Consider the following 22,319-nt stretch of genomic DNA (forward strand, 5'->3'; position numbering starts at 1 on the left):
GAGTGGCAGGATCAGCCTTTGAGCAGAACTAATCCGGGAGCCGTTCTCTCAGCAGTAAGAAGAGTAAAGAATGAAAAATACGAGTTGGAGCTGAGCGCAGGGCCGTCACCTTTAATTCAAAATTCACATCATAGAAGACTAATCTTCCCAAAGAAGTATATGTAAAGTGGGAGGGTTCCTTACTGTGCATAGATCTGTAACCCGAGAAGCAATCTTTGGGCTTCAGCGCAGCTTTTCCTCTCCTAAGCACCAACTCCACTATTTTGCAGAGGGCTCGCTTCTAAGTGGGCAGCGGCGAGCAACACGGTGCTTATTCAGCCTTCTTTGTGGCATTTTAGCACCTCTCACCTCCAGTGCAAAGCTATTGACGTCCGTTCCATTTTTGGAACGCTATTGCAAGCTTTGCCACTGAACTGACACTCAGATGCCATTGTTAGAGGATATGAAAACGACTCTCTGCTCTAACAACGGTGCCTGTTCACAGAACGGGGCACTAGCAACGGATTCGTTCGCTCAATTTCCAAAGCACGTCAACAACACTGAGAGCCCCACGGGACTGACAAAGGATGGAAGTTATCTATTTACCAGCTCACCTGGTGCCACTGAGCTATGGAAATAGCTTCACTACATCTTGCAATTCCATGGGCCAGTCAACTTGAAAAGGTTATTTTTTTTCCACATTTTTCAAGCTGGAGGGTTACAATATTTCAAAACACACTCTACACTAACATAACTTATTAACGCGTTTGTATTACATAACTTCACATTTTCAAAACGTAGGCTTGCCACATGCAGGAACTCAGGCAGGAAGCGCTGAGGCCGAGCCTAGGCCCTCCCGGAGGAGGGGCGGTGGGGGTGAAGTGACTGAGCTCCCAAGCTCGGGAACCACGTGGCCTCGGTTCAGTTCCCAACCGTGCTACTCCCCAGCTCTGTGAGGTTAAGGCAAATTGTACAGCCTCTCTGTGCCTCAGTTTACTCCTCTGCAAATCAGAGCTGACCTTTTGCCATGGACTTTTTGTGAGGCTTGAATGAATCTAATCCATCTAATGAGCTTACTTAGAAAAGATACAGTAGTCCCCCCTTATCCGTAGTTTCACTTGCTGAGGTTTCAGTTACCCCCTCCCCGGAAGCAGAAGATTCTTCCTCCTGACGAATCTGCAGAAGGTCAATAGTAGCCTATCGCGACTTCAGGGTGCCTGTGCCAGTCTCCTCGCGCCAGGTCTCACGCAGGCTTTTTATCATCTCACATCATGACGAAAGGTGAGTACAGTCTAATACAATATTTGGAGAGATCACATTCACATAACTTTTATTACAGTATGTTGCTATAAATTGTTCTATTTTATTATTTATTGTTAATGTCGTTCTGTGCCCAATTTATAAATTAAACTTTGTCCTAGGTACTGTACGTCTAGGAAAATGCATTATATATATAGGGTTCAGTACTATCTGTGGTTTCAGGCATCCACTTGGGGTCTTGGAACATATCCTCCACGGGTAAGGAGGATTACTATATATATTATTTTTACAAAGAGATTTGAACAATGCCTGGCATATAACAAGCCAATTTATATGTGGGTTAAACAAACAAAAACAAAAACAGAGATCTGATTGGCATCCAAGGAGTGGAATCAACATGACTTCATTGCTGACACAGTGTGGGTGACAGAAAAACAGAAGGAGCTGAAGTTCAGGGGACACAGGGAACCATTTAACAGAAATCAGGAAGCGTGGCTCAGCTAGGGCAGGAAGCCCCAAACCTCTCAGAGGCAGAAGGAGGAGGTAGAGCAGAGCCTCTCTGATGTTTTGGGGGTGCAAACCCAAGTGCAGGTTCTCTTTCTCTGTCTCTCTGTCGCTCTCTCTCTCTCACACATGATACTGATTGAGAACCCAGAGTCTGCGATGCACAGACACAGTGACCTGTCATCCTAGGGCTGGCAGGTGGACGGACTTCAGACCCTAAACCCCCAAAGCCCCTGAAATGTCGTTCTTTGGGCAGCCTCCAAAACCCTCCTGTAAGAACATCCTGACAAGGTGGACCCCAAGGACCTCTCTGGAAGCCCTGATTTATAACTTCTGTCTCAATTAATTAGGACAGCATTATTGTTCTTTTCAGGTGCAAATGAAACAGCTCAACACTGCCCTGCAATTAAACTCTGCTTAATTCCCCCACATGTCCCTTACCCACGCCAACGCCGACAGGAATAGTCCCCCCAGCCTGCCTCCATCTGCAGAGCTGAGTCTTTCCTAATCTCAGTTCCCAGGGACTTCACCAGTGCGGCCCCAACCCCACACCCCACCCTGAGCTGGGGACCTGCAGGACTGAGTCAGGGTAGGTGGTAGGGACATGCTAATCACCCAAGTCACAGAAGTGGCTTTCCTCTCAGGGATAGTGGGGACAAGGAAAGGGATAAGTGTCCCTCTGGGAAAAGGGACTTGATTCACTCCAGGAGGGACACACCCATGATGATATGCCCCATTCTCTTACAATAATCAAAACCCTACCAATCGTTCAGAGATAAAGTTTTGGGGCCCTCCTCTCCCCCCTCCACAACCCACAAAATACCCCCTTCTTTGAGTACTGATTCTTCTTTAAGATGATCCTGGCCATTTCTTAAGATGCCTCTAACAAAGAAATACCAGATCTGAATTAACAAAAGTTGTGGTTTGTTTTAAATGGCTGCAGGTAACAAATAGGTTAGTACACAAAAATACAGTATACTTATGTAGTGCTAGTTCCAGAATAATTTTAGCATTTACAAAATCTCTGAATTCAGAGTGTACCTGGGATAGTCTGGTCCAAGCATGGTGTACAGGTTTAAAGGTAGATGGATATTGAGGAGGGCACCTGTTGGGATGAGCACTGGGTGTTGTATGGAAAGCAATTTGACAATAAATTTCATATTTAAAAAAAATAATAATAAAGGTAGAGAAGGAACTCTATTCTGTCCCATTACTGTCTCTCTGTAACCACTTGGCAATAATGTCAAAAGTTGAAAAGCCCTTCATGAATACGAGGTCTAAGCCCAATGGGTCCCTTCCCCCAAAACCACATACCCCAGTGGAGGTCCTGTTTGAACTCCTACCGCTTAGTTCTCAGTCTTACCATGGTCTTAGATGCCCTCGTGCACATTCATCATATCTGTGGCTGTCTGCCATCTTATGAACAAGTCTCCCATATTTAGGGAATCCCTTCTTTGGGGATTCCATCTCTCTCAGGTATTCATCAAAGAAAGAAATAGCTTCCCCAGCCTTCTTTGCATGCAGTTTCCAGGTATGAGACCAAGATTCCCTCAGTCACACCAAGTAAAGAGATCTGGAAAGGGAACTAGGTGAGAAAGATGGATAATGCAAATTCCGTTTTTTGAAATGGGACCAGTGGAGGAATTGGCTTGGGGTGACACCAGTGGCAGACTTCCAGTTCCCAGGGTCCAGTGTCACAGGTACTAAGTAGTACAGAGAGGCAACAACGTCTCTGTGCTTCTTACACAATCCACCTACCAAGTGGCCTCACCAAAAGATCCACATAGAATCTGGTCAAGTCTCTGGATCCAACTACATATTTACAGGAAATGTAGGGGCGGAGGGACATGTTAGACATTTGAGGGGTGCGATCAGCAAAACCCAGACTATAAGAAACTGCAGGATAAACAACCTGGTTTCCTCAGCAAATAAATTGCAAGGAACAAAAAAGGCATACAGAGGGAACCTATAGTCTAAAATAAACTCAGGAGACGTATCAGCTAATTATACTATATGGCCTTTATTTGAATCCTAATTCAAATAAATAAATTGTGAAAACAAAATACAGAACAAACAGAAACTAGAGATAACTAAACTATGAGATAACTAGGGAAATTTGCACACTGATGACATGTGATATTGCCAGAAATGCTATTAAACTTTTAGTATTATGGCATTATGGTAATGTATTTTAAGGGTTCTTATCTTTTAAAGATACACACTGAAATATTTATGGAGAAAGGGCATAATATCTGGGTTTAGCTTCAAGATAATTGGAAAGGTGAGGAATAGTAGGAATGGAGACAAAATAAGACTAGCCACAACCTGATAAATGCTGAAGCTGGGTGATGGGCATATGGAATTTCTTCAGCTATCCTTTCTGCTTCTGTAGATACTTGAAATATTCCGTGATTTAAAACTTTAACAACAACAACAAAAAAAAAACTAGTATAAAAATTTAAACAAACGATCCTGCACAAAATCAAACTCCATCTGGCTTAACTATGACTACCCTTACAGAGTTGACATCTTGAGGAGCCCCCTGGCAAGGTTAGCCGGGCACTTTCCATTTTAGATCAAAGAATGGAAAGCCATCGTTTCTCCTCTGGGGAAAATGGAGGATGGGGCTGCTTGAATGTGGAGGCTGAGAAGCTCTAGTACACTCTGGCCATCTGGTCTCCCACAGCTCTTAGATGCTCTGGTTTCCAGGGCTGCACCGGGAACCGTGGGAGCCAGTTCCATAGCTACCGTGCATCTCCACTCCATCCCATCTACCTAGTTCTACCACCCACCGGCAGCCATCTTCCTCTGCTACAAACTATCCGCGTGTTCTTCTGTAGCCAAGGGGATATTGGAAAGTGTGTGCAGATGATGGATCTTCCAGAGCCAGATTCAGGTTCTGTGCTCTGAGAGAGTTGGAGGGGTATCCCCAGCCTAGTCCAGGAGAGCAGCAGTGAGAGGCCATAGCAAGGCAGTGCTTTGGAGGAGGAGGGGCCGTGGCAACCAGCAATGCTAAAGGAAAATCTGTGGGACTTATCAGATGATTAAATACAGAGAAAGGGAAAAATAGAAGAATCCAGAAAAAATTTCCATCAAGCGCCAGTTTATATACTTTGTCTCCTTCAGTGCTCACCATCAGTGTCGCAGATTGCTGCCAGTGTAGTTGTTCCAAGTCTGGTCCCCTTTCTTCTGATAATAACACTCAGTCCATGTACTTCAGACAGTTCTTGCTTCCCTTGTCCCCAGTCAGTTCCAGGGTTGCCATACAACACAGGCCTGGCCAATCACACTCAAAGTCGCTAGACCTGACACAAATACATAATCTTGGGGTTTTCATTTAAGATACTGAGAAAGAGATGCTCTCTATCCTTTGGGAATACTAAAGGGGTAGAATGTCAGCCCGGAGCTGCTGAAAGCCATCACATAGAGGAAGTCTTACTGAAATGAAGACTCATGGAAGAAAGCAGAGGCAAGAGATGAAGAGATGCTCCATCATTCGCATGTCAGGATCCAGCCCTACCTGATGTCAGTCCTAACCCTGGGCTTTTTACTTATCAGCCAATTAAACCCTTTGTTTTCCCTAACTAGTATCACACACACACACACACACACACACACACACACATCCCACTCTGGCAGAGATCCTGGACTCTGGGAGTAAGGGTGAGGGGTTAGGGGAACAAGAGTAGTAATAAGACCACGTAGATGAAGACAGAGAAGGATGGAGACCTAGTAGAAAAGAGAGCTGTGGTGGTTTTTAAATCCTCTGGCAAATCCTTTGATATGCCTGCCTTTCAAAGCCTAATTTCCCTCCCCTTGAATGTGGACTGGTAGCAGAAGTGAGGGTATGTGACTTCTGGAGGTAGGTCATACAAGGGTACGTACAACTGCCTCCTTGGTTTCTCTCTCAGACTACTTGATCTGAGGGAAACCAGGCGCTATGTCACAAGGACACTTGAGTAGCCCTGTGGAGAGGCCCACATGGAAAGCAACTGAAGCCTCCCACCAGCAGCCAGTGAGCCACCTTCGAAAGCAGGCCCTTCAGTCCAACTAGGCCACTCTCAAACTCCTGACCCATAGAAACTATGAGACAATAGAAGTTTATGTTGCTTAAAGCCACTAAGTTAAGGAGTAATTTGTTACCCAGCAGTAAATAACCAATAAGGGAGCTCTCAGACACATAATCAAGGTGGCCCCTGTGCGGACTGCCAGTATCTCAGTGGGGAACCATGAAGAAGTGCTGTGCCCCATGAGTATGATGTATCAGCCCATGGCAAGACCTCCTTTCTTCTCTGTAGGCTTTTAAGGGCAGAACCAAGAGGAAGCACTGAGATTGGCACCTGGGTCTTTGAGATGCCAAAGACTGTGACCCTTCCATGAGGTAACTGTTCAGAGTCTAGATGCCAACGACCTAGAAGATAGGGAGGAAATAGCTAATGAGCATCAGATTGTCTTTTTGAACCTTAGAGGGGTCGTGAATTAGAAGATAGAAAAAGAGGGTGGCTCTGTTATTAATTTAAATTACTTAAGTCCCATGGAGATGTGATTAAGGTAGAATCAAGATTACGATCGTAGTAAATCCAACGAGACTGTCCTTATAGGAGATAGAAAAGGGCACACACAAAAGAAGGTGGTTTGAATATGGAGGCAAAATTTGGACTGTTGTGTTTATAAGCCAAAAAAATGCCAAGAATTGCCAGTAACTACTAGAATCTAAGAGAGAGGAACTGAACAGATTCTTGCTCAAGCCTCCAGAAGGAACCCACCCTGTCAATATCTGGATTTTGGAATCCTGGCTGCCTGAAGTGAGAGAATAAATTTCTGTTGTTTTAAGCAAAAACAAAAACAAACCTACCCATGATAATGATACTAACTATTAATAGGTGAGACAATATCAGATAACAGATTTAAAATGGCCTTACTGGATTAAGACGTGCCCCTATTATCTTTCATTGCTTCATAAATGTCTACTGATCACCTGAGCAGGGCCAGGGCCATGGCTGGGCCATTCACACGTAAGTGTTACACCGGGGCCAGGGGCCAAATGAGTGCCTCAGATGTCCAGTGCCATAAGAGCTTGTTGGCATATTGAGAACAGTGTGCAGGGCAGGACTCGAGAAGGACCCCCTGGCAAGTGTGGACTGAGCAAGCTGGCTGGGTATTTGGAGAGATAAGAGGGGGGAATTTTCTAGTAGGCAAAGAGATGCAGCACCAGGTGAAGCAACTTAGGCTGGTCCATTGTATGGGAGGAATACCAGAGGGAAGAAATATCTCCAGACTGTTCACCCCTAAATGAAGAATCTGGAGGCAACAATGCCTTAACCTGAAGAAGTCACCCTAGACCCTCCTTGACATCTCAGACACCATGACAAGTGGTGGGGGAGAATGTGGGGAACTTCCTGAGCCCATGAGGAGTACCTTAATTCCTGTCCTGTGGCATCTGCCCTCATTTTGGTGTTCAAGTCCTCCTTAAGAAGTCCCCCACTCCCCTGAAGTCCTGAACACATCCTTTCTGGTTGAGCCAGGCTTGTCTCCTGAAGTCAACAGTGACTACACTGCACTACGCTATTGTTCTCCCTGTTCTCACTGAAAAAAAAAAAAAAAGTGCCTAGTTCTTCCCTTTCTAGCAAATTCTTGCGAACTTCTCCAAGTCCGTCCTCCAAGAAGCCTTCTTGACTGTTACCTAACTAATTCTGCTCAATTTCGATTGGTTTGGTGCTGTTGTGATGTTGGAAGTGAGGGGTCAAGTCAGGTTGCACATTCCAGGAGCTCGTTCTTCTTTGATGACCATGTGGCCTCTATCAGACTTTCTCCAGCCGGGTAGGACCTGGTCTCATGCCGTTCTCCTTTCCCTCCTCACTTCGCACTATGTTCTCTGAGTTACTGGGCTGTGCAAGTAAGGTAATTACTACTCTGAACTTCACACACCATGGTTATCAGCCCAGCCCTGACCATGCTTTCATTTATGGCCCTTCAAAGGAGACCTCCAACCAGCGTAAAGAAATCTTCCTGCCACGCAGCAATGGGTAAGAGACCTTTGGCCTACAGAAGAGGCCACCTCTGAGAGGGTGCTGCTCCTCAGATGAGGTGGCCATTGCAACACCTAATCTAGGATATCAAGATAATGCCCGAGTATGTCTTCAGAAAATTTCTGCTATTGTGTACTTTGGGCCTCTCACCATTTTATAGCCCCTAATTGATAACCCTCAAGGTTGCTGCAATCACTACAGATTATTTTCCCCCAAGCCCTACCTATTCTTGAAGACTCAGCTAAAGGCCCTATTGAAACAAGACACCTTCCCTATCAGCCCCAGATGACTGCATGACTGCTCTCCTGACTGACATTGTATCATTATAAATTCCATTCTTTTTGTGGTGCATGAACTCTCTTAAAAATATTTCTTGAGCAAACAGTAAATCAAAACTGAAGTGGCAAAATGGTTAGACAATGATGATAATATAAATGTAGAAAACATTTGCAAATCCTATATCCCAGCAAGGGACTCATATACAAAATATGGAAAGGACTTTCTACATTCAATGGTAAGACAACAGTCTTATCTAGAAAATGAGTAAAAAACTTGAATAGACACTTTACCAATGATGACATAAGGGTGGCAAACACATTAAAAGATGTTCAGGATCACTAGCCACTGGGAAAATGCAATTTTAATCATAGTAGTATCTGTTAAAAAAGTATGCTATTATACTTGTTAGAATGGCTAAAATTAAATATCTGATAATGCCAAGTATGGGCAACCCTCCAGAGATACTAGATCACTTGTACATTTTTGGTGGAAATATAAAATGGTAGAGCCACTCTGGAAATGAGTCTGGCAGTTTCTTAAAAAATTAAACATACACTTGTCATACAACCAGTAATCACCCTGCTGGGTGTTTTTCCCAGAGAAATGGAACATTATAGTCACACAAAAACCTGTACGTGAATGTTCATAGCTGCTTATTTCTAATAGCCAAAGACTAAAAAAAATCCCAATGACCTTCAACAGATGAAGGGTTGACGGGATGCTAGTCAGCAACAAAAGCAAAAAACTGTTCATACTTAAAATAATTGGATGGATCTTAGCGCATTAAGCAAAGCGAAAAAACCCAGTCTCAAAAGTTGCATATTATATGGTTCCATTTATATGGCATTATCTAAATGACAAAATTGTTAAGACGGGGGACACATCAGTGGTTGCTAGGGGTTAGGAAGGGGCAGGAGGTTGTGGCTATAAAGGGACAACATAAGAGAGTATTTTTGTGGAGATAGAACAGTCCATATCTTGACTGTTATAATGGTTGTATGAATCTATACATGTGATTAAATATCACGGAAGTATACACACAGACATACAAAATGAGAGGGTGAAATCCGAATAAAATTTGTAGTCAATCGTATGTATTGTGACAACAAATTTCCCATTTTGATAATGCTCTATAGTTGTAGGAGATGTCACCAGTGGGAGAAGCTAGGTGACGGGTACTCAGGACCTCTCTGTACTATTTTTGCAACTCGTGAGTCTATAATTATATCACAATTAGAAAAAATATTTTTAATAACACTACATACAAAATCCTAAGGGATATGATTTACAATATAAGAAAATGCTCATATCCTTAGGTAATTAATAAATTAATATAATTAATATATAAATTATAATTACTATTATTGAACAAGGTTTGGAAGTAATTACGAATTTAAGTGTTAGAAAAAGAATAGCAAAATTAGTATAAAATAATAGGAAGAAGGAACTGACAAAGCAAAAACAGAAATTTTTGCCATTGAAAATAGGCAAATAGAACAAATATTTAAAAATAAAGGTTTGGAGGGGCACCTGGGTGGCTCAGTTGCTTAAGTATCCGACTTCAGCTCAGGTCATTATCTCGCGGTTCGTGGGTTCAAGCCCCGTGTGGGGCTCTGTGCTGACAGTTCAGAGCCTGGAGCCTGTTTTGGATTCTGTGTCTCCCTCGCTCTCTGCCCCTCCCCTGCTCGCACTCTGTCTCTCTCTCAAAAATAAATAAACATTAAAAAAAATTTTTTAATAAATAAAGGGTTGTAGGGCACATGGGTAGATGAGTTAGCTGAGCCTGTGACTCTTGATTTCAGCTCAGTTCATGATCTCATGACAGTTGGGCCCTGAGCAGAGTGTGGAGCCTGCTTGGGATTCTCTCTCTCCTTCTTCCCCTGCCCCTCCCCACTTCAATAATAAATTAATAAGTATTAAATAAATAATTAAAAGTGTTGGATCTTTAGAAATAAAATAGAGAAACCACCAGCTAATGAAATTAAGAAGAATTCATAAGTATATAAAATTAAAATTAGAATGAGGAAATAGCTAGTGACACAGAGGAAATAAAAGTATGATTATTTCTTCAAGAAATGAAAGATTTTTAAGTAAAATGTAAAAAATCAAAACTTATCGCAGAACAGACTGAAATCTAGAGAGATCAATGACTTTTATTGAAATTAAGGAAGCTGTCAAAGAACCACCCTTTCTCATAAAAGCAGTAGGCCCAGATGATTTCACAGGCAAATTTTATTAAATACTAAAAGGAACAAAACTTGTACTTTTTTTCTTTCAAGGTTTCATCAGGTTAGGTTTTTGGGATGAATATATTTTTCCTTTCTATCTTTATATTCTCATTCCCTTTCCTCCATAAGTGACCATTTTAATAAGTTTAGTGTTAACATATTTTTGCAACATGTGCATTGTTTTCTGGCACTGTATTCTTAATTTATGCAAATGATGTTATATATTTCATTGTGTCCTACCATTTCTGATGCTAACTTAAAAATAAAGGCTCAGTAGGGGCACCTGGGTGGCTCAGTTGGTTAAGTGTCTGACTTCGACTTAGGTCATGATCTCACTGTTTGTGGATTCGAGCCCTGACTCGGGCTCTGTGCTGACACCTCAGAGCCTGGAGCCTGCTTCGGATTCTGTGTCTTCCTCTCTCTCTGCCCCTCCCCGACTTGTTCTCTGTCTCTGTCTCTCAAAAATAAATAAATGTAAAAAAATTAAATAAATAAATAAAGGTTCAGCAAAATAGACTTGGGTGGCTGACTTCTTAACAAGACATATTAGACTAAAAACTAATCAGTTATTGACAAGACATTAAAAATATTTCTACTAAAATCAAGAATAAGACATAGATAACCACTAATATTTTTCTGTGAGGATTAGCCGTTGCCAACGATCCAAAAGTACAAATAATAAAATAATAAAATAAATAAAAGTATAAAAATTGGAAACAAGGAAGCAAAACTAACATTATTTGTAGATGATATGATTGTATACTTGAAAATACAAGAATATAAGTAAATCAAGTAAAAAACTATTACAGATAATAAGAGAATTCAAAAAGGTAACTAGGCACAAAATTGATGCCCAAGTCAGTAGCTTTCTTATATACAAACAAGAAACAACTAGAAAATATAGTGTGAGAAAATATTCTATTTCTAATAACCATGACAGACAAAATATTTAGAAATAACTAACAAAAATATAAAGGTTATATAGACAAAAACTTTAAACTTAGTCTTAACATGAGATAATATTTGGATTAATGGAAAACTCTACCCTGTTCTTGTATAGGAGAACTCAACATTATAAAGATGTCCATTCTTCCTAAGTTAATATGTACATTGCATGTGAACATTTTCCCACTTTCCTTCTTTTTTTATGTTTATTTATTTAGAGAGAGAGTGTGTAAGCACACAAGCTGGGGAGGGGCTGAGAGAGAGAGAGACGGAGAGAGAGAGAATCCCAAACAGGTTCCACGTTGTCAGCGCAGAACCAGATGTGGAGCTCAAACTCACGAACCATGAGATCATGACCTGAGCTGAAATCAAGAGTCTGACATTTAACCAACTGAGCCACCCAGGAGCCCTCTTTCACATTTTCATAGCAAAATAGAATTTTAAATTAGTGGGGAAACTATTTGAAATGGTGTTGGGACAATCAATGACACATTTGTGAAAATAATTAAGCTAAATCAAAAAGTTTATAGGCTTAAAAATGAAAGCGTAAAGGTTCTAGAAGTAATTACATGAGGTTTTCTTTTTCTTTTTAAAATTAATCTTGGGGTGGGGAAGACCTTTCTATGACATAAGCCTTAGAGCCAATGAAGGAAAAGTTTGATAACTTGAAGTACCTATAAATTAAAATTTCTGCACAGAACTTTCAGTTTAAAAATGTGGATTAGGAGTGCCTGGGTGGCTCAGTCAATTAAGCATCCCACTTTGCTCAGGTTATGATCTCATGACTCCTGAGTTCAAGCCCCACGTCAGGCTCTGTGCTAATAGCCCAGAGCCTGGAGCCTGCTTTGGATTCAGTGTCTCCCTCTCTCTCTGCCCTCCCCTGCTCATGCTCTGTCTGTCTCTCTCTCAAAAATAAATAAACATTAAGAAAATAATACTAAATAAGTAAATAAATAAATAAGTGGATTAAATACATGAATTTATCACTGCTCTTTCCCAAAATTTCATTACAATGACAATAAAAATGTTAAAGGACAATTTTTAAAGATGATTAATCATGACCTTCATGCAAATATGAAATAAATACTTGGCAAAGATTTTATTTAACTTATTAATTAATGAAAGAGCCACTAAGATACTACATTAATATCTTTACAAGGAGGATTTGACTTAGAGACTTATACCCCCTACCTAACAAAATCTACTTGCATTGTCAAGATTAGACATCATTTGCATAGCTATAGACTGGAAATAGTTGTATTATTATTAGTTCTACAAGTTAACTTCTATCTCACAGAGTTGGAAAACAGCCTAGTCAGAAACAATCAACAAAACTAAAAGACAACTGATGGATTGGGAGAAGATATTTGCAAGTGACATATCCAATAAAGGGTTCTTATCCAAAATGCATAAAGAACTTATAAAACTCAACACCTAAAAAACAAATAATCCAATTTAAAAATGGGCAGAAGACAAAAACAGACATTTCTCCAAAGAAGACATCCAGATGGTCAACCGACACATGAAAAGATGCTCAACATCACTTATCATCAGGAAATGAAAATCAAAATTACAGTGAAATATCACTTCACACCTGGAATCATCAATACAAGAAACAACAGGTGTTGGTGAGGATGTAGAGAAAAAGGGACCCTCATGCACTATTGGTGGGAATGCAAACTAGTGTGGCCACTGTGGAAGACAGTATAGAGGTTCCTCAAAAAGTTAACAATAGAACTACCCTATGATCCAGCAATTGCACTACTGGGTATTTACCCCAAAATTACAAAAACACTAATTCAAAGGAATGTACACACCCCTATGTTTATAGCAGCATTATTTACAATAGCCAAACCGTGGAAGCAGACCAAGTACACTTCGATAGATGACTGGATAAAGAAAAGGTGGTATAGATACACCATGGAATATTATTCAGCTTTAAGAAAAAAATGAAACCTTGCCATTTGCAATGATATGGATGGAGCTAGGGAATATGATGCTGAATGAAATAAGTTAGAGAAAGACAAACACCATATGTGGGATTTAAGAAACAAAACAAATGAACAAAGGGAAAATGAGAAAGAGAGAGAGAGAGAGAGAGAGAAGCCAAGAAACTCGCCCTTGACTATAGAGAACAAACTGATGGTTACAAGAGGAGAAGTCACAGGGATTAATGAGTACACTTATCATGATGAGTACTGACTGATGTATGGAATTTTTGACTCACTATATTGTACATCTAAAACTAAAATTACACTGTATGTTAACCAACTGGAATTAAAATAAAAACTTAAGGGGTACCTGGGCAGCTCAGTCAGTTAAGTGTCCTACTTTGGCTCAGGCCATGATCTCACAGTTCCTAAGTTTGAACCCCACATCAGGCCCTCTGCTGATCAATTTTTTTGATCTTTTAAAGAACCAGCTCCCAGTTTCATTGATCTGTTCTATTTTTTGTTTTTGTTTTCGTTTTAGTTTCCATATCATTTATTTCTGCTCTAGTCTTTATTTCTTTCTTTTTGCTGGATTTAGGTTTTGTTTGTTGTTCTTTTTCCAGATCTTTTAGGTGTAAAGTTACATTGTTTATTTGATATATTTCTTTCCCCTTGAGGTAAACCTGTATTGCTATAAACTTCCCTCTTAGAACCACTTTTGCTGCATATAAAAACTATTTTTAAATGACAGAGCAATGGTTATTTTATTACTGAAATTTTTCAAATGGACTGATAAGAGTTCATAATAATGATAAAGCATGAAAGGATATCTGATTATTTGGTTAGTGCATTTGCAAAACAAATGTAATAAACCCATTCTCCCAAAAGAAACTTTAAATAAATGTCTCTCAGATCAATCATTAAATCTAATTTCTTTTTTTTATATATAAAACTTTTTATTTATTTTTGAGAGATCAAGAGTGAAAGCAGAGGAGAAGCGGAAGGGGGGGGGGGGCGGCAGGAGACAGGGGATCCGAAGCGGGCTCTGTGCTAATAGCAGTGAGCCAGATGAAGGGCTCAAACACACGAAGCATGAGATCATGACCTGAGCCAAAGTTGGCCACTCAGCCAACTGAGCCACCCAGGTGCCCCATTAAGTCTACTTTCTAAGAAGCCAGTGAATGTTGCATCAGATTCATAAAATTGGGTGAATATACTTTTATAGAGGGAAAATTCTTAAGATATATCATAATCCTTAGATATAACATGTATATAATATATGAAGGATATCAAATAAAAAGATTGAGTACATCTGGAGTAGGGTCTAGACAACGGTATTTTTATAAAATTTTATGATTAGGTCTGATATGCATTAAGATGCATTGGCCTAAAAAGTACTTGATTCAAATTTTTTAAAAAAGATAAAAGACTGACAATCAACATTTTAAACAATAATTGAAATATATTGTTGCTCATTATCATCAGACAAAACACTATCAAGACTCAAATAAATAGGGGAAAGTTCAACAGAACTATCTTATAAGACTTCCAGTCAATGTTTTTCCTGAATTTAAACATATACAGAAAGCAAGTCATTGAAAAATCTCTAGGGGCTTCCCATAAAGCATAAAATTTCTGAAATATTTATATTAATAACATCTTCCCTATACAAATTTAACCTAGGGAAGGCTGAGCATTTCTTCTGATTTAACAGCTCTTCCCATGCAGCTCACCAAATCTGATTATTTCTAGCATCCCTTTTTATAAGGTAAAAGAACAAAGCTTTGTGTTTTTCCAGGATCCCTCTGGGAAATCTCGAAGACTACTTTAGGTGTAAAAGATTTCCTGCAAGTCTTATTTATTTTCTTCTATATTTCAGACCTAATTTTTCAAAGGCAAAAATCAAGAGTTGTCAGAGGAGATTTAGACACTTGATTAAGACAGGATCATGGGTGCTTGAGAAACAGTACTTGGCTGCTTATTGAATCAAAGTGACAATAAAACATTTAAAAATAAAGACAGCGAGGAAACAGAATTGCAAAGAACCTTAGCACCTTCATAAGCAAGGAAACTTTTTTTGTTCCCTTTTATTCTCCTCCTCCTCTTTTTCTTCTTCTTCTTTTTCATAATTAAGAGCATAAAGTCAACATAGAGAAGGTAAGATTTTTCAGGCAAGTCACAGAGTCTTTGCTTTCTAGGCAGATTACACAGAAAGTAAATAAGGTAGCCAACTCTCCCAGCTTCCCCAGGACTGTTCTGATTATAATACTGAAAGTTCCACATCCCCGGTATCCCTTGGTTCCAGGCCAATCAGGAATGTGGGTTACTTTAAAAAGAATAGCCGTTGGGGCACCTGGGTGGCTGAGTCGGTTGAGCATCCAACTTCGACTCAGGTCATGATCTCGCGTTTTGTGGGTTCAGGCCCACCTGGCATTAGGCTTTGTGCTGATATCTCAGAGCCTGGAGCCTGCTTCAGATTCTGTGTTTACCTCTCTCTCTGCCCCTCCCCTGCTTATGCTGTGTCTCTCTCTGTCTCTCAGTAATAAATAAACATTAAAAAAAAATTTTTTTAAAGAATAGTCATTTACACTGTAGGTGAAGACATTAATCAGAAAATCAAGGATGCAAGCCCATCAAGACCGAGAACATTGCAAAAATTTTAACACATTTCATAGCTTATAAGATTAAGAATTATAAACCAGGATAAGAAAAATATACTTTCCAAGTCTTTCCCTTTACTACACTTTTTCATACTCTGGTTATACTTTTATTCTAATACAGATGTCAAGAGGTCCATAAGTTCAAAACTAATTCTATAATAATATTAAGATGCTATTTTTAATAATATGCTATACATTAATCACTATCTTCAAATGAATACATAAATGAGTATTCTAAATATTTCTCAGTTTTGATTTTTAATAGAGTAAGTATAAATAGTTGTAATACACATAAATCCCAAGAACCACTGCTTATGGAAAAACGAAAGCATATTCTCGGTTGGATTTCTGTCATTTCTCCTAGTGCAGTTGCGACCACTGATATTAATTTTAACTTTTCACTCAAGTAATTAACTTCTATTTCACAGAGAAAACTAGAGAGCAGATAATTGAGAACTTTCTGTCATACTGAAGCATTTTAGCACACAGCAGAGTTCAGAATATAATTTTTTATAGTCACATGCATTCCTGTGTGGCAAAAATGAGCACATTCATTAACATGACTCATTGCTATAGCTTCTCTTTTAGCATATTAAAAAAGCAAAATTATGCTTAGTAATCAATGTGTTAGTGCTCTATCCTACTTAGAAAGTACCTACATATTCACTGGTTACATAATAATTAATTTAATTTAATATCAGCTTATGGGTTTTAAAAAAGCTGTTGAAATTAAAAATTTGTCAGAACAATGATTCAATTTAGTCAAGCATAAACTTATATTTTTCATAATCTTAAACATTATGTAGGAATAATGTTAGCTTATCTGATCAGTAAACCAATAAATGTCTAAGAAAAACATACCTAAGTAGAAAAAACTGCTTGTATTATACTTAACAATGATAAATCAGAGGAGACAAAGCTGTTTTTATTAAACTCACATTAGTAAACTGGTCTTGTTTGCCAAACATTTAATTATGTGGATTTGGATTCTTAAAAGGTTTCTGACTTAGCTTCAGGAAGAAGATTTTTTAGCACATTTGAAGTATTAGAAGTTTAATTATCTTATTTGGAGGATTTTATATAGACATTTATTCTATAAACCAATAAGAACAAAGCTCCTTTAATTTAAAAGACTTTGTAATCTAATTTGTTTATACCCTCCAGAAATAAGAAAATACATACACACATACACACACACACACACACACACACACACACACGCATTGATAAGTAAAGGCCTTTCCAAATACAGAGAGCTTATAGCTTTAATTCTACAATTTTAGCCACAAGTCACATGAAACAGACACAGAATTGTTTGTTTGTTTTTTTTTAAATCACCATTCTGTATATCAAAGAGACCTGTTCTCCTTCCTACTGGGCATGAATTTTTAAATTAATTTGTGTTCAAAATTGTGTTTCCCAGAGAATGTAGAGTTGGCAAAGTTAAAATTCTATACTTGGATTCACCTAGGAGCCAAGAAAAAAAATGTGTCTTGCTTTAAGCTGCTCATGAAATATACTTCTCTGGGCACACAGTCCACCTGGCTCTGTCAGGTGAATCTATCGTGCATCTCAGCAGAAACTTCAAAACTGTTAAATGATATTTTTTAAATGCTTATTTATTTTTGAGAGAAAGAGACACAGACAGTGTGATTGGGGGGAGGGCAGAGAGAAAGGGAGACAGAGATTCTGAAGCAGGCTCCAGACTCTGAGCTGTCAACAGAGTCCAATGCAGGGCTCGAACCCATGAACCGCAAGATCATGACGGGAGCTGTAGTCGGACATTTAACTAACTGAGCCACCCAGGCACCCCTAAATGATACTCTTTTAAAGATGAAATCATAACTCTCATATAAATGTAAAATGAACACTTAGCAAAGGTTTTAAATTAACTCATTAGTTGATGAGGGAATGAGTAAGATGTTACAGCTGCTTCAAATGATAATTTGACTTACAGAGATTCATATTCTTTACGGGATAAAACCTATTCCATGATCAGGAATCAATTGCACAGCTATAGACTGGAAGCGGTTGCCTCACAATCAGCTCTACAAGTTAACTTCTATCTCTACAAAGTTGGCTAGCTAAAGACTACCTGAATGGGTGGGCTATGTAGAATACCCACTAATATATATATTTTTTGCTGTTTAAAAATGTTCACAACTTTTCAGAAAAGAATAAAAATGTTATAAATCCACAAAAGTGAAGAAAGTGAAAAAGCAGTTGAGTGATGGGAGAAATGAAAAAGGGTTTGGGTAAGTAGTGATTGACTTGGCAGAGTAGAAAAAAAAAAACCCTCAAGTGTCACAAAAGGAGTATGCCAATGAGAAGCTGTCTAATTTGCCCAAAAAAACTTTCTGTGGGGGCACAGAAGTCAGAAGCATAAATGCCCCAGAAGATAGGAGTAAAGACTGAAAGTAGAAAGATCAGTTACATGTTTATAAAAGAAACAACTAGGATTCTGCACTTTCACCTCTTTCCCATCTAGAAAATTGACTATGCCTACCACTTCCATCAAGAACTACAGGTATACTCTCTACAAAATTGTCCCTTTGGGCTTCTACATCTGAGGACATAGGCACAGCACAACCACCTTGGGTTGTACAACAGGAGAGCTACAATAGGAGGAAGAAGCACTCCAGGACAATATTTTCAAGAAATAATATCTTCCTTGATGCGCTTGATTCTACTGAGAGAGATTTCACGTTGTGTTTGAGAGTTTGGAAAGAATTAGGAAGAGATATGTATTAGGCTGAAACATAGGAAATTCACAATGTTCAACTGATTTGGACTTACAAAAAAAAAAAAAAAACCACAACAATTTCAAGCAACAACCTAAGGCAAATATTAACAGAACAAAGGGAAACAAAGAGTTGTGCAGGAATAGAAATCTAATCACAATAAATTATTCAGCTTGATTATCAATATTTAAATAGTCAAAATAATGTAAACACTAAACATTGACCTACCCCAAAATTGGATAATACAGAGAGAGAGAGAGAGAGAGAGAGCAAATAAAGGACTGAAAGGTATATGTTGGAAGGGAAGGAAAAACTGGTATAATACTGTGAAATCTTCAACATCAATTGACAGAAGTCAATAGAAAATGTCTAAAATTGGTATAGTAAAGAAAAGTTATATAAGTCTATTGAGAAATGTAGAGGCAAGTGCCAGCAAAACAGCCAAACATGGTAACAAACAATTGCTTCTGGGAAGTAGGACTTTGTAAATAGAAGCAGCACAAAAGACTTCTACTTTTATTATAAGCCATGTAGTAATTTGAGTTTTGTAATATTTACACACACTATATTGAGAAAAATATGGGGGGGGGAATGCAATAAAGAAAGGAAGAGAGCAAACAAGGAACTGAGGGAAATATTTGTAACAGTTATATAGTAAGATTAATTTCCTTAATATAAAAAAGCTCTTTATTTTTTATTGAAGTATAATTAATATGCAATGTGATATTAGTTTCAGGCACATAACATATTAATTCAACAATTGTATAAAAAAGTGCTCACCATGATAAGTGTAGTCACATTCTGTCACTATATAATGTTACTACAGTATTATTGACCATTTCTCTATGATATACTTTTCATCTTTGTGACTTATTTATTTTATAACTGAAAGTTTGTACCTCTTAATACCCTTTATGTATTTCACCTGTCCTCTCCTCTGCCATCTCCCCTCTGGCAACCACCAGTTTGTTCTCTGCATTTAAGAGTCTGGTTTTTTCTTTGTTCATTTGTTTTGTTTTGTTTTGTTTTGTTTTAGATTCCACATATGAGTGAAATGATATGGTGTTTGTCTTTCTTTGATTTATTTCACTTAGCATAATACCCTCTAAGACCATAAGGTTTAGATGCATAAGGATGTTGCAGATAGCAAGATACCATTCTTTTTTATGATTAAGTAATACTTCATTGTATATACATACCACATCTTCTTTATTTGCTTATCTATCAATGGACACTTGGGCTGTTTCTGTACCTTGGCTATTGTAAGCAATACTGCAGTAAATAGAGGGGTGCATATATCTTTTCAATTTACTGTTTTCATTTTGGGGAGGGAGATAAATACCCAGGAGTATAATTACTAGATTATGTGGTATTTCTATTTTTAATTTTTTGAGGAACCTCCATACTGTTTTCTCTGGTTGTACCAATTGACATTCCCACCAATAGTGCATGAGGGTTCCTTTTTCTCCACATCCTCACCTACACTTTTATTTCTTGCCCTTTTAATACTAGCCATTCTGACTGATGCGAGGTGATATCTCACTGTGGTTTTGATCTGCATTTCCCTGATGATTAGTGATGTTGGGAATCTTTCCATGTATCTTTGCCATTGTACATCTTCTCTGGAAAAATGTTGATTCAAGTCCTCGGCTCATTTTTTCATTAGATTCTTTGGGGTTTTTTTTTATGTTGAGCTATCTAAGTTCTTTATATATTTTGGATATTAATCCCTTATCAGATATATAATTTGCAAATACCTTCTCCCATTCAGTAGGTTGCCTTTTTGCCCTACAGAAGCTTTTTATTTTGGTATTGGCCCAATAGTGTTTTTGCTATTGTTTCCCTTGCCTGAGAAAACATACCTAGAATATGTTGCTAAGCCAAGAGATTACTACTTCTGTTTTCTTCTAGGGGTCTTATGATTTCAGGCCTCACATTTAGGTTTTTAATCCATTTTGAGTTTATTTTCATGTACAGTATATGAAAGTTGTTCAGTTTCATTCTTTTTTATGTAGCTGTCCAGTTTTTCCAGAACCCTTTATCGAAGAGACTGTCTTTTCCCCATTGTATATTCTTGCCTCCTTTGTTATACATTAATTGACCTTATAGGTGTGGATTTATTTCTGGACTGTCTGTTCTGTTCCATTGATATATGTGCCTGTTTTTAATGCCAAACCCTACTGTTTTGTTTACTGCAACTTTGTAGTGTATCTTGAAATCTGGGATTGTGTTACCTGAAACTTTGTTCTTCTTTCTCAAGATTCCTTTGACTGTTTGGGGTCTTTTGTGGTTCCATGCACATTTATAAAAAGCTCTTTAAATCAGTCAAAAGTCTAACAACCCAATTTCAAATGAACAAGGGACATGAAAAAGCAGCTCACAGAAAAAAAATGTCCACAAGTATTTGAAAACATGCTCAATTATAATAGAATAAATTCATTTTAAAACAACAGAGTACATTTTTAGAAACCTATCTGATTGACAAAGATTTCTAAAAAATTACTTGTTAATACACAGGGTTGCCAAGAATGTGATGAAACAGAACCCTCATACGCTGGGACAACCTATTAAAAACATTTTCTGTAATGTGTAGAAAAACATATGCACAAGATGGATCAGAATTGCAGTTTGTAATTACAAATGACAGGAAACAACCCAAATGACCTTCCAGTCAGGACTGGCTAAATTAATTATGGTACTTGTAAGGAGTTGGATACTATACAGCAGTCAAAAAGAATAAGAAAGCTCTCTGTGTATTAATATGAAAATTTACTAAGGGAAGCACAAAGAAAAATATGGATCAAAGTTTGTCAGATTCTCCTTTTTGGATAAAAAGGCAAGAAGTGGGAAATGTCTTTGTATCTGATTTTATATATGGAAAGAAACTCTGGAAAGGTACACAAGAAATTAATAAAAATGGTTTCTTGCTTAGCAATAGCAGCAGCAGGAACTAAACCAAACTTTTCACTGTATATTTTTTCATGCTTGAATTTCAAGCCAGGTGAACATGTTAGAGATAAATAAGAACAAAGTAGATCATATGTGCTGATTTGGAAATATTTCTTAGATATATTAAATGGAAATGTCAGATATTCCTTACATCTGATGGAAGGAAAGTTCAGTGGGAAACAGTTTCCATCTAGTGAGATTACCAAAGGCAGTCCAGGGATTCTTGGAGGAGGGGCAGGGATAGCCCCCTTGAGAAGAGGTGGTCTAGAGTAACTGCTGCCAGTGCCCTACCTCCTCCTAACTATTGGTTAGAGGGTGGGAAAGGGTGGGGAGACCCAAGGATTGCAAATGGACCCCATCTTAGGCCTGAGCCATTTGATCCCTGTGGCCCTAGAAGGGATGAAGATTTATGACCTCTTGTTCTCCTGGCCTGCCTTCTGGGTGCAAAAGTGGGGAAGGGGCACAATTTGCATAAAAACTAAAGCAAGGCCCAGTACTGCCTGATAGCTGAAGGAACTACCAGGTCTCCTTCCTCCTGAGGACTCTGGTGAAGACAAATCTAATGGCTCATACCTGATTAGCACCAATCATTTACTCAGGGCCCCGATGAGGGCTCTGGGCTTGGGGTCCCACATCTCACAGCATGGGGAACAGACTTGCCTGGCCCCAGCAGCCTCATAGGAGTGTCCACTTGGAAAACATTGAATCTGACTCAAACACACAGCGAGGTTGGCAACCTATCAGGCCGGTGAAGGGCACCACGATCAGGTACTCCTCACCTACATTGCCCCAAAGAGAACGACATGCCCCTAGT

At 38.7% G+C, this 22,319-nt stretch overlaps 1 protein-coding gene across 2 annotated transcripts in view; it reads left to right on the forward strand.

Annotated features, from left to right (window-relative positions):
• Positions 1-911: 911 nt before the first annotated feature.
• The window catches only part of RBP2 (retinol binding protein 2), a 59,207-nt gene continuing 37,799 nt past the window's right edge, over positions 912-22,319 (forward strand). The window contains exon 1 of one of the 2 annotated variants that reach the window (XM_049628735.1): positions 912-1,260. Coding sequence is in view for 1 of the 2 variants with exons in the window: in XM_049628737.1 (XP_049484694.1) it covers positions 1,251-1,260 (10 nt within the window). In the remaining variant the exon portion in view is untranslated. The remainder of the gene's footprint in view (positions 1,261-22,319) is intronic. The other variant, XM_049628737.1, reaches the window with a different exon arrangement.

The sequence above is a fragment of the Panthera uncia genome, chromosome C2 (genome assembly GCF_023721935.1).
Source record: "Panthera uncia isolate 11264 chromosome C2, Puncia_PCG_1.0, whole genome shotgun sequence".
In the NCBI taxonomy this organism is placed as follows: Eukaryota; Metazoa; Chordata; class Mammalia; order Carnivora; family Felidae; genus Panthera; species Panthera uncia.